This window comes from Dicentrarchus labrax, unplaced genomic scaffold, assembly GCF_905237075.1.
Source record: "Dicentrarchus labrax unplaced genomic scaffold, dlabrax2021, whole genome shotgun sequence".
In the NCBI taxonomy this organism is placed as follows: Eukaryota; Metazoa; Chordata; class Actinopteri; family Moronidae; genus Dicentrarchus; species Dicentrarchus labrax.
The window spans coordinates 18,473,276-18,487,159 of record NW_026136706.1 but is presented as its reverse complement, the minus strand read 5'-3'; the positions used below and the strand labels follow the sequence as shown (position 1 = coordinate 18,487,159).

The 13,884-nt window shown below is 44.2% G+C and overlaps 1 protein-coding gene across 3 annotated transcripts in view; it reads right to left on the bottom strand.

Annotated features, from left to right (window-relative positions):
* Positions 1-13,884, bottom strand: part of col4a2 (collagen, type IV, alpha 2) — a 66,647-nt gene that overhangs the window by 33,092 nt on the left and 19,671 nt on the right. For all 3 annotated transcript variants that reach the window (XM_051403474.1, XM_051403476.1, XM_051403475.1), the window contains exon 4: positions 13,199-13,279. In XM_051403474.1, the coding sequence (XP_051259434.1) occupies positions 13,199-13,279 (81 nt within the window). The remainder of the gene's footprint in view (positions 1-13,198; positions 13,280-13,884) is intronic.

Genomic DNA, 13,884 nt, shown 5'->3' with positions numbered 1-13,884 from the left:
TTCATGTTACCGCAGTCACGTTAGCGAGGAAACAACAATGGCGGACAGCGAGGTGGAGTCCCTAGGTTTCAGTGGGCGGGACCGGACTGTCGTCTAGCCTATAGGTGGTGCCGTGTTACAATGTGATGTAATAGTGAACAGAAGAAAAGCCTGAATACAAACAAAACATCTATATTACACACTAAAGTACAGGCAAAGGAACAAATAGCACAATATGGCCTCTTTAAATTACTGTGGTATGCTAGTAAGATTGACAAGCTAACGTTAGTAGACACATTGTTTAATCCATTCTTTACACTTTCTCTCTTTCTCAGTTTTGGTTTAAAATTGAAAGACATAAAACTCCTGTCCTAAATACAGTACCATGCACGCATCAACATGTGGGGAAATCCAGGCCTTCTGTGCTTAGCTACGGTTGCTAAGCTACGATTGGTCAACTGGTGTACAGGGGAGGGGTTCACAGAAGGGGTAAATATTCTCTTCCATGATTGAAGTACTTTATAATTACTCTTTAGTCATAGTATATACTGTATATATGTGTGTAATAGTGCATGTGTGTCTTTTAAAAAGAGATGCTCCTTTGTCCACACCAACAATGGTCCTCTTGTTCCTACGCAGCACCCATCATCTTAAAACGTGAGAGTGAGCCACTTTTATAGGCTCTTAAAGTCGGACCACAGCTGGGTGCAGGACGGCGGGTCAAACTTGGCTTTGACAGTAGTGAAAAGAAAAGGAAAAAAATGGGGAAAAGAATTTCTTTTGACTGTAGAGGCAGACGAAGATGTCACTGGAGAAATATGATGTGATCTTGTGATGTTCATTTTGATAAATTAAAGGGAACATTTTTCTGTCTGAGAGCTGCACTGTATGTATCTGTCTTTGTGTTTGTTGTCCTTTCAGTGAGGTTTGTCTTTCTGCAGTGTATCAAGGCAGCACACTCACACACACAAACATGCATTTAAAGCTGCTTTAATTCATCTTTTCTAATGACAATGAATCTAAAGGGTATAATATATAAAGCGTTCACTCTGATAAAGCAAGAGCAAACTATCACCCTGCAGACCTCATCAGCTCTATGGATCATTTTAGCATCTTTCAGCTCATTGTTTTGGTTTCCTGCTGTTTTGACTACTACAATTTTACTACAACTTTTATCGATGTTGTTTCCAGATTCAGCAGGCAGCTGTTTTCAGTATCAAACAGAAGACAAAGTTAAGACAAGCTGGTGGAGCATTTAGCAACTAAAGAGCCACGTGTTTCTCAGGAGTTGGTAGAGACCAAAAGAGAGTTAAAAGAAGAGTTAATATTGGACTTACATTTGTCAGGTGGTCAGAAACACAACTTCAAATTGATGATTTCTCCAAATCTGGTGAATGGGTAAATAGGCAAGCGCTTGCTAACACAGTCACCACTACAACTTTCAAAAGTGATAATATGTAAATGTTGAACTGTTGAAATGTTTTTTTATTTTTTTATTTTAAAGTAATTTGTAACTTTGCCAAAAATATAATTAATATGGCATGACTTCAATTGCTCACAAATTTTTCACAATCTAACATGGTGGCTGAGACATCGTTAAAAATCTAAACCTGTAGCAGCAGCTAACTTTTCTCACCCACTTTTGCCTGGTTCTTCACGTATTAACACAAACAGCTGGTTACTGTCTGTTTGTGTGAGCGTCCCTCCAGACATTTCCTACTGCTCCTCAGCTTTCATTTTCACACCAGACAAAGCCAGCCTGTGATCCCCACTGAATTCCTCTTTCCAACAATCTTAGTGAAAGAAAATCCTCCTGTCTAAGAGTTTTAGTGATAACAGCAGGTTTTTGCTTCCCTCCCCTCTCCTCCATTCACAGACACACGCAATATTTTTTTTATCATTGCTCCACAGTTGGTACTTCTTCCCTAATAAGCCCCGTCAAGGGCAGGGTGAGGGGAGAGGGACGACAGGAATGGATGAGGCTCCTGATTGCAGGATTGCTTTGAGGGGCTTGCAGAATGAAAACTGCCATGATGCATAATGTTTTCTGCTGATATGTGAAGCTACAACATGCTCCTAATACAAACTGGCATTCTGTCAGTGCCAGTAAATCAGTTCATTGACTTACTCTCCTCCTTCCATCAGAGGAGATGTTTGATCGAAGTTGCCGACCGCTGATGAAAAGGCAGCTCTAATCAGAAGAGTTCAATTTGCTTCGAGTTCAAGAGTTAGAAGGAGTTTATTTTATAGACATGATAGTGCATAATGACACAGTTTTCAGAGGGTTTGCACAGGCCAAAATGTCTGCTTTGCATGCCAGTCACCACTCGCAGGCAAAAAATGTGCATCTCCAAGTTGAAAAAGTTTTGCATAGACTAATTCATTGCTTCACCATGAATGTCATGCTTCTTTTTTTAGTTTTATGATTTGCTTTGAAAAAGTTTTATATGCTGAAGGGTGCCGAGAGGTTACGCTCTTCCAAACAAAGCCAGAACCTGAGAACGGCCGGCACAGAGCTTCCACCCTTTGGTGAAAATATATTCGAAGGGCTCTTTGATCTTTTCCGAATCTGCAGCATTCCTCTCTGTGCCGTTATCCTGTCCCTGAGCAGACAGGAAAGTACATGATAGCCATGGCATTCAGAATGTAGGTATGGACTTGTTTTCATGGAACAAGGAAATATTTGCCATTTATAGCTACGTCCAAACACACAGACGATCTTGTTCCCACAAAAACAGAGAGCGTCTATATTAAAAAAAGATCAGTGGACTGTCATTGTGCTCAGCTTCCTGAGACGTGTGTCATTTCCTGTCCTACATCAGCTGTGAAGGCTTTTCCCATGGTGGAAAGGACAGCATCTCCCTATCTGCATAGTGTCAATAAGAGTTTCCCCACCATGTCCACTGTCTGTCTGTCTCTGTTTCTCTCTCAATTATCTTTATCTCTCTATGTCCACTGTATAGGACGAGAAGAGACGGTGAGCTCAAGCAGATTGACGCTACTGTTCTTCAAGCCAAAGTTTCTTTTTCTCAATAAAACCTGGCGCCACTCCCTGTTTCTGAGAACTGAAAATAGAAAGACTCCCAGCACAAAAGACAGCATTGATCTGCTAAACATGTTTTCTGGTGAGGAAGCAGGGTGCCTTGTGTTCAGTTTCCCATGCTGCCCTGGTTTTTAATGCTTTAGATACCACAAACTGCTCCGTTTTATAACACCACCTAGCATACAGGACTCCCTTAACAATTTATTTGACCACACTTTACTTTTTTTGTAGAGATACCAGCTCTGTTGTGTGATTACAATTGTGCCATGTCTTGTGAACTTCAGATGCTTTGTGTGCCTAATTTGTTTCTCGTTACTCCAGTTTGGGTGTTTGTTCTCCGTTTTATTACCAATGTCAGGAGTACAATCCACTCATGATGCAAAAGAACAATGAGGACTTTGGGAGGGTGCTGTGGAGATATTTTTCTGTACGCCTGCAATGCGCTCTCTGCCAGGGGAGTGGGTGGTAAGGCTGCAGAGTCAGCTTGCCAAATCTCTGCCCCACCCCTCCCCAAAGCAGAAAACTCGAGAAAGTCATATATTTAGTCCACAACAAACAATCGGTTTCATTCTTCGCTCTCTCTGTCTCTCTCACGCTCTCGATCTGTCTGTTTCTTGTCACTATCCCAATTTGTATCCACAGTCAACATCTCATTTTCTCTATCATGGTGACTATTTGAGAAAATGAAGCATGAGAGTTCCCGTATTCATTCATGAAGTACCTCATGTGACCTCCTTTCCAGTGAAACATAATCCATTTCCCTTTTCTCCCTGCAGCACTCACATCTTATGTTTTTATCTTGAATGAGAAAAAACACTTTGTATTTGTTCTTTAAAACTGCATCCACTGATTTTCTAGCTTCTTAGGGGTAGCACAACAAACTGTAAACACACAAGTAGTTATGGCAATAAATTGTGTGGAAAATGTTTTACACATCCAACAGCCATAGAGCTACATTAGCATTTATTCACAGTCAAGTTTCTGTTCACCTGATGAATTTAAGCCCAAGATTTGCTCTACTTTTATCTCTGTTTTCAGTCTCCACCAACTCCTCAGGGAAATATCTGGCTCTTTAGTTGCTAACATTGCCTGTCTACTGTTTGGTGTTGAGCAGTGGGGTTTGAAAACATTTTTGCAGAAAACAGTTGCCTGATATGGCCAAATATGCTGATAAGAGAGTGAACCAAAGCACTAAAGTGCAATGATAAGAAAGATGCTGAGACAATCTGGTCATCATAAATCATGACTTCTTTTATACTTCCTGTCCTTGCTCTTTTATATGATTATATATATGTTTGATATTGCCCTTACACTCCTTCTGTGATGTTCTAGAAGTTTTAGATTAGTAGATGAAATATATAGGGATGTCATGATAGTCAATACCTGTATCAGTGAAAACTTTCCCTAATAATACAGATGAATTGCTTGGATCCAAGTTGTTCCTTAATGTTTCATTATACTTCACTAAACAGTAGGCTATAAAACAGCCAAACAAACCCTCTCTGTAATCCTTTTTGGACTGTCTAGAGTAGTGGTTCTCAATTATGTTCTGTCATGCCCCCCCTAGAGGACAGAATTTTTTTTCACGCCGCCCCTGAATTTTAATACTATTGAGAACCTGATAATATTTATTTATTTATCTGTACAAACCACTGTATGAGTTGCTGGCACCAGCATTCTGCATACAATCACCTGATTATCAAAATGATTAATAAAATGAGCTGAGAGAACATCTGCAACAACTTAAAAAAATTTCCAAGTTCAGTTTATTAACTCAATTTGTAACATTTAAACAAGACTGCTCAGTCTGTGTGATTCTCAAAACAGAGAAAAAAGTGCAAATGATTCACTGAGATGTGTATTTTTATAGACTTAACACAGTAACATTCAAAACGTTTTTTTAACTGTAAACATTGGTCACCCTTCAACTTCATCAGCTTATTCCTTTTCAAAAAGGTATATGACTTTTTAACAGTTGTTTTTTTTTGTGTAAAATTTGCAACAATATTGGTTATATTTAACGTTTGTCTGTTAGATGTTCTGTGAGTTGTTCTTGGAGGTCGTCTGAAATGTCAAATATACGTCTCCCGATCGTGTCATTGGAAAGAGGGACAGTATTCAGTGTCTCAGCACTTTTCTCACCTATGATTGTGACCATGTCCAATGCTGCCGGGAGTATTAGCTCCTCTGCTATCGTGTGAGGTTTTTTGCACCTTGCGATGTGGCGGTGTTTGTGCGAGGATAACGGTGCGTTTTTATTTAGTGATGCCGCGCTCACTAAATGACCGGCCTGTTGGCGATACTCATCGAGTATCCGATGAAAAAAGTCCAGTGGCTTATTGACATAACTGGGGTGTAAGGTCTCCAGGTGCCGTCTTAATTTGTTTGGTTTAATGCTGTCCGCTGCCAGAGTTTTTAGGCATAAAACACACACAGATCTTTCCTCATTTCCGACCGTATTCACGGTAACCCGAGGGTTATGTAGGCTTCGTCATATTTCCTGGTCTTATTAGGTTTATGCCGGTTACCGTCACTTGCTGTTCTTGCCTCTGACGCCTCCTCCGTTTTTCTTTTTACTCCTGTCAGAAACTTCTCCATCTCTCCTCCCCCGTCAGTCACCCCTGCCTGTCGCGCCCCCCGACACCTCTATGGCCCCACTATTTGAGAAGTACTGGTCTAGAGGGAGTTTCTGTCTCCCTTTAAAACTTTTGGTTACCAGGGTAACCCCGGTTCTCTGAAAACCAAGTGAGGTATCTCACTATGGGTAGCGCCTCCTGGCATGAACAATCATGGAAGCTCCAATAACATCACGTCTGTCCTGAGACAGACCAATCATCTTAAGATGCACGGGCCTGCCCGTCCTCCCTTTTAAACGCCCCTGGTGCCACCAGGCGGCATTCTCAAGCGTATTTCTTCCACGTATCCTCTCCATGCAAGTAGGGCAGTGTTGTGAGATACCTCACTCGGTTTTCAGAGAACCGGGGTTACCCTGGTAACCAGAAGTTCTCTTTCAAACCTCACTCGGTATCTCACTATGGGAGATGTGGCCCACTCCCGAATTGCATGCTCCGAAGCCCACACCACCACCACAAGCCCTCCCCATGGGCTGGCACACAATTAATATGAACCCACACTCAGGAGGTTCTGGAGCCTTTAAAGCTCCCGCCGCGCCCTCTCGCTACCACAGCCGCAAAACCCGGGTGGGTTGGGGGTGGTGGGCGAGTTGATGTCTTGCGGGGAAGGCAGAGATCAAAGGCTTCCCATTGCTTCTTCCTCAGGTAGTTAGCTTGTTGCATGGCGGTAACAGCCTCACCAAACAAGCCCCTATCCTGTGACGGGTCGAACGGAGAATCCATTATGACCTGCTTATCCTGGTCCGGCAGGCTGGAGAGATTTAGCCACATCGATCTCTCTCCCGCCACAGCCAGGCCCATCACGCGGCCACAGCCCTGTATCGCGCCTCTGGACACCCGGAGAATAAGGTCTGTGATGACACATATCTCCTCCCAAATAGTCGGACTTGGGGAGCCCTTATCTAAAAGGTGACCCATGTCCTGGAATAGCTCGGCCTGGTAAGCCGGGAGCAGGGTGACCACATTCAGATTTTTAATCGGCTGGGCTGCAGACTTATACACCTTCTGGTACATGGAGGCGGTGAAGCGCTCCATTTTACCTCGAAGGGCGGGTCCCGCCGAGGTGATAGTGGACCGGCGGTTGGGATGGAGATGGTATGCCACCGCCTGCTCCACCCTCGGGGGATCCGCGAGCCCCAGACCCTCGCTGTTAGCGAAGTCCAGGCCAGAGTAACCCTTGACGGGATCTCTGTGGCGGAAAGGCTTGTCCCAATACCGCCTCATCCCCTTTATGCAAGCCGGAAAGGCGGGCATAAACTGCCTTGAGGAGACCTGACGAGAAGGCAGGATTTTGCCATCATACAAATCCCTCTCTTTTCTCTTGTTGTCCTGTGACGTGGGCAAGTTAACAGCCAACCTGACTGCTGCTCGCTTACACACCTCGTGCAGGTCCACCTCTCAAGGAGAAGAAGAAGGCTGTGCCTCCTCGCCAACGGAGCTGTTGGGCCGCGATGAACAATGAGGACTTTGGGAGGGTTCTGTGGAGATATTTTTCTGTGCGCCTGCAATGCGCTCTCTGCCAGGGGAGTGGGTGGTAAGGCTGCAGAGTCAGCTTGCCAAATCTCTGCCCCACCCCTCCCCAAAGCAGAAAACTCGAGAAAGTCATATATTTAGTCCACAACAAACAATCGGTTTCATTCTTCGCTCTCTCTGTCTCTCTCACGCTCTCGATCTGTCTGTTGCTTGTCACTATCCCAATTTGTATCCACAGTCAACATCTCATTTTCTCTATCATGGTGACTATTTGAGAAAATTAAGCATGAGAGTTCCCGTATTCATTCATGAAGTACCTCATGTGACCTCCTTTCCAGTGAAACATAATCCATTTCCCTTTTCTCCCTGCAGCGCTCACATCTTATGTTTTTATCTTGAATGAGAAAAAAGACTTTGTATTTGTTCTTTAAAACTGCATCCACTGATTTTCTAGCTTCTTAGGGGTAGCACAACAAACTGTAAACACACAAGTAGTTATGGCAATCAATTGTGTGGAAAATGTTTTACACATCCAACAGCCATAGAGCTACATTAGCATTTATTCACAGTCAAGTTTCTGTTCACCTGATAAATTTAAGCCCAAGATTTGCTCCACTTTTATCTCTGTTTTCAGTCTCCAGCAACTCCTCAGTCCCGATCCAAAACCTTCCTTAATAATACAGGTGAATCGCTCGGATCCAAGTTGTTCCTTAATGTTTCATTATACTTCACTAAACAGTAGGCTATAAAACAGCCTAACAAACCCTCTGTGTAATCCTTTTTGGACTGTCTAGAGGGAGTTTCTGTCTCCCTTTAAAAATTTTGATTACCAGGGTAACCCCGGGTTCTCTGAAAACCAAGTGAGGTATCTCACTATGGGAAGCGCCTCCTGGCGTGAACAATCATGGAAGCTCCAATAACACCACGTCTGTTCTGAGACAGACCAATCATCTTCAGATGCACGGGCCTGCCCCTTATAAACGCCCCTGGTGCCACCACGCGGCATTCTCAAGCGTATTTCTTCCGCGTACCCTCTCCATGCAAGTAGGGCAGTGTTGTGAGATACCTCACTCGGTTTTCAGAGAACCGGGGTTACCCTGGTAACCAAAAGTTCTCTTTCAAACCTCACTCGGTATCTCACTATGGGACATGTGGCCCACTCCCGAATTGCATGCTCCGAAGCCCACAACACCACCACAAGCCCTCCCCATGGGCTGGCACACAATTAATATGAACCCACACTCAGGAGGTTCTGGTGCCTTTAAAGCTCCCGCCGCGCCCTCTCACTGCCACAGCCGCAAAACCCAGGCGGGTTGGCGGTGGTGGGTGAGTTGCTGTCTTGCGGGGAAGGCAGAGATCAAAGGCTTCCCCTTGCTTCTTTCTCAGGAAGCTAGCTTGTTGCATGGCGGTAACAGCCTCACCAAACAAGCCCCTATCCCGTGACGGGTTGAACAGAGAATCCATTATGACCTGCTTAGCAAAGTCCAGGCCAGAGTAACCCTTGACGGGATCTCTGTGGCGGAAAGGCTTGTCCCAATACCGCTTCATCTCCTTCATGCACGCCGGAAAGGCGGGCATAAACTGCCTTGAGGAGACCTGACGAGAAGGCAGGATTTTGCCATCATACAAATCCCTCTCTTCTCCCTTGTCATCCTGCGACGCGGGCCAGTCGATAGCCAACCTGACCACCGCTCGCTTACACACCTCGTGCAGGTCCACCTCTCAAGGAGAAGAAGAAGGCTATGCCTCCTCGCCAACGGAGCTGCTGGGCCGCGACGGCCGAGCCAAAGGGAGAATGGCATCTTCATCATCCTCATCATTCTCATCACCGAGGAGATCTAGATCCATATCCTCCTCCTCGTCCTCACCGCCTGCCTCGAGGAGCTGACTGAACAGCGGAGGAAACTCTGCGTCGTCCCCCTCAACCATATCCCCCCAGCAAGCGTTGGCCGTAGCCAGCTTGGGCTTCGCCGCCATGTCGGCAGCCTCCAAGGCCAACCCTTGCCTCGCCAACGCATAAGTGGCGCTCCAGAATCCGCGACGGCATGGCGCAACAGTGCTCACAGGACTCAGAGTCGGCTAGCGATGTCTGAGCATGTTTCACCCCCATACAGGCGATGCAGAGGGGATGGGGGTCTCTCCCCGAGATAGTAAACCCACATGCGGCCGGGCAAGGGCGGGACTTGACGTCCTTACCCTTCCCGCCACCAGCGGTCCCCTTAGAGGATGTGGCAGTCGCTATAGCTGGCCCACAACCTTAACGGCTAACACTAGCAGTAAAAAACGGACCGCGCTCACCTTGACGTGCTAGCTTGATCCAAAACCAAGCTCAGGGTGGAAACCCGCCACAACACGTAATAATCCACCCAAACTGGTAATAACTTTTTTTGACAAAAGAATTACACTCACAATATCCTGACCCCAGATATCCACACTCGGTGACTACTACGACGGCTGTGTCGGAAAGCAGTTAAATGAATATCCAGGTATCAAGATGCTGAGGAGCTCAAATGATCTTCACGGGGAAGAGAGCGCCCATGCATCTGAAGATGATTGGTCTGTCTCAGGACAGACGTGGTGTTATTGGAGCTTCCATTATTGGTCACGCCAGGAGGCGCTTCCCATAGTGTGATACCGAGTGAGGTTTAAAAGAGAACTGTCCTTCTGTGTTTGTTGCTTCAGTGTAGCCTTAGCTTGAGTTTCCTGAATGAAGAGGATTCTGCTTAGTGTTTATTTTCCTCGTCTGTACATCTGTTGCATGGATTACAAATTACTCTTATTTGCTTTTTGTGTGCAGGGCTTTTATTACACTTGCAGTGGCTTGGTGAGTGTGCGTCTCTCTGTCTGTCTCACCTTGGAGCAGGTGGGAAGTGGAGAGACAGACAGTGGAGTGAGCTGACGACAGCTGCACTGTGCACAAAGTTTTGCAAGTAAAACACCTATACATTTTCACCTGTCACAATCTTCAACATGTTCTTCTTCCTCCTATGGATTTTAACGGCTATCTAGAATATTTGTAGGCGTAGATGCTGCCTGAAAGAATTGCATTCTCATTACCTGAAATACTGTAGAAAAATGAATTCCATCAAGTTTTCAGAATTTTGGCATTGACTTGGTACCAAAGTATCGGTTCTTGTGACATCCCTAAATAATATATATAATTTAAAAAAAGGCTGGACGCGTGATGAAGGTGCTCAAATAAAAGAATCCTACTAGGACGTAGAGCAACCACACCAAGATGTTGACATGACTACAGCCACCATTTGCCCGTTAATCACCCAATCACCACAGCTGTGTCAAGTCACAGCCAATCCAGACAGCTGCGAAGGATCAGTTTGACCCATTCAGTAAAGCAGTCATCACGACTGTCCTCAGGGGGAGATTTGGATGGAGAGGAGACAGACGTAAAGCAAGAGAGAAAGCGGGATGAACACATCTGTGAGAATCAATCTCAGTTTCCATTGTATTCACAAACAAGCACATCAGTGGGCTAATACATAAAGGGGAACATTTTTGTTGGATCAAATTATGTACAAGACTGGAAAACTTACAGCTTAAACACACACGCAATAAGTCAGAGACAACAAGTGACAGACAAAAACAAAGGGAAATTTATAATGCCTGGCTTCTCGGAAAATAGAATCTTATCTTTGAGTAACTAATGGTTTAAGGGCCAAATTAGTGTGTGTGAGAAATGTTTGTATAGTTCATCTTCAACAGACCAGATGTGGGACGTAGAATGTATTATCTCTTGTTTTCATAGACAAGTGCAAAAGATGCCAAGGTTTCACTGTGTAATTAAAACTCTTCACTCTCTTGGCACTCTGCCTCGTCACTGAATGATCGGAATCCTTTCCTTCTCAGGAAAGGATTTTTACAACTGACGTAGAGGAAAAGTGAGAGAGAGGGATGGAGGAAGCGAATGGTAGTCTGTTGACCCTGCCACCAGACTTTTGCATCCTTCAGATGTGGAATGTGGAACTTCCTCTCTCCGTCTCTCTCTACGCCTCCTTACAGGGTTTCCTGTATCCACAGAGAGTGTGCAGGTCAAAGGTCGGACCTACAATAAAGTTGGTCTGGTAAATTCTTGGCTCTGCATGCCAGAGTACAGTGGCTAGACCATTCCTTTCTTCACCTCTGTATCCTTTAAGAATGCATCCCTCAGGAGCTGCTCTTACTAGTGGGTGGGGAGTCCATTCCAGGCCTTGAGTTTACCACATCATACAGCTGATTTATATTTCCTATGAGCACTCTTTACAAGATAAGAGAAACAAAGGAAACTGGCAAGTTTATGCACTGGAAAGTTTACCTTTGAAATGTACAGACCTAGTATAACTTATGTACTTGAGTATTTTTACTACTGTTAACCAAGCAACTGCTCTTTTACACAATCCTGTCTCCTAGAAATTATGTTTGTAGAGCATTAAATTGTTTTCCCAATTACATTGTACTGAATTTGTGTGAATCTTTGTGTGTATAACGAGGTCAAGGCACTCAAAGTAACTCAGAACCACCTGACTGCTTGTTTTTGTTCACTTTTTTGTGTTTGTTGGAAATAAATCTTACAGCACTTCTTTTCCAGATGTTCTTCCCTGCTCAACCGACAGGTACAGCACAGTACTGCAGATATGCTTAGTATGTGGCTCAGATTTTATAGGAGTTTATGTCAGCTCCTCTACATGCCTATGGAAGCTAAGATTCAGCAGAACCCACTTCTCTATCTCCCTATTCAAATCTGTTTATTTTCACTCCTAAACACGTGCCCAGATGCTCTGAAAGGCAGACATTGGCTGTCTTCTTAAAGTTAAAAAACTCAACGGATGTGACACTCCAAACGATCAGAAAGCTACTTGATGATCTGCAAGGCACGTGTCTGAAGCCAAAAGCGGCTTTTAGTCATGCAGAACCTCGCTCACTCACTCTAAGCTTGTTATCTCACCATGTTTAGTCTATGTCTGTCTCTTGATTTCAAACCCCTCTCCCGTCTTTCTTTTATTCCCCTCCCTAATGGGTCTCCCACACTCCACACACTCCTTTCACCCTGATCTCCTCTTTTACAGAGGTTAATGTGTGAATTTCATCACTTAAACTGTGCCAAAGTGTGATAAGTATTTCAAACTAATGAGTTTCAGCCATTCCATATGTCCAATGTCAGACTAATACATTCACATGATCTAACATATTTACATTGCACTGCTGTGATACTTCAGTGTCCTACAAGAAGGCTTTGGTCCATGATCACACATGGTGCTGCTATGAGCTTAGTATTAGCTAGTTAACCTGAAGTAAAAATGGTATAAATAAGATAAATAAAAGCATGGATACTCTACATTACTTACACTACTACATTTTTCTTATTCAACAAATCCCATGAAAAGACCAAAACCAACTATGTGTCAATCTCTCTCTAAATACTTTCATACTTCCAACCTGGCCCAAACCCATTCATTCCAACAGAAGATGTAAATGTTTAAAAATGGGTCACAAACACATAATTTCATTTTTTAGAAAGAGGCTACGAAATTTCCTAAATCAGCTGGACACTGTAGTTACTTAGTAACTCAGACAGAAATAAACAGTGAATTTGTTGGGGACTATTTTCGGCTGTGGATTAATAAATATTTGGTGCGCTTCTGGGCCTTTACAGCAACACAGACGATACTTACTAGAAGCATCAATTCATAATTGATTTTGGTCTCTTTGTGGGATTTGCTGAGATTACAAAAAATATAGAATAACACCACCTTTGTCTTTTAAAATATGAGAAACTATGAGAAGTTAATAGGTTTCTTCAAGGCTTTGCTATTTGTTTTTTTTCTAAACACTTTACTGAAATTAGAAAGCAGCATATGTGATCATGGCCTTAATTGGTATTCAGACTGAACACAAGGAGGTAGGTTAACACAGAGGTTAAGAGAAGGAGAGACAGAGAGAGAGAGAGAGAGAGAGAGAGAGAGAGAGAGAGAGAGAGAGAGAGAGAGAGAGAGAGAGAGAGAAACAGAGAAACAGAGAGGAGGAATGTTTGAAAACCTATTTAGAACAGCACAGTGAGGGACAGTAAGGGGCTTACCCTGGCACCCTTCTCTGGGAAACATTTACAGCCTCCGCTGCAGTCTCTTCCTCCACAGGGGCCACTGTGCTTCTTCCCACCCTGTCAGACACAAAAACAGACGACATTAGAGTTAGAGCTGGGCTACTGGAAGTCAGGGCATAGATGTCACATATACAGGAAAACAACATTTTGCTGTCCACTTCATTTGCATGAACACAGCAGAGATATTTCCGCATTGTGCATTGGATGGGACACAGTGTGGGGTATATTGCTGTGTACTGTAGGTGTGACCGGCTGTGTCTGTGTACACTGCGGTTTGTGAATACACTTGTGGTTTATGCCTGCGGCTCGGTTGCATGAGTGTGGAGGATTGTTGCAGTGTTGTCTGCGCTGTTGTGTATATTGGGCTGGTGTGCAGAGGATGTTTTGGAAGTGGCTCAAATGACTCATAATGGAGACATGATGGATGACCATATGTCCATGAAAATCCAATTCATCAGATAGGCTGGGTCCAACTACTGACAGGGAGAATTTGTCTTTGGATGTCTGCATACCAAAAAAAAAAAAAAAAACCCACCCACTATCACTGGCTGATCTGTGCTAGACATGACACAAGCGCACACACACACACACACACACACACACACACACACACACACACACACACACACACACAGAGCCAGTCAGGGGTTAGTGTGGGCATG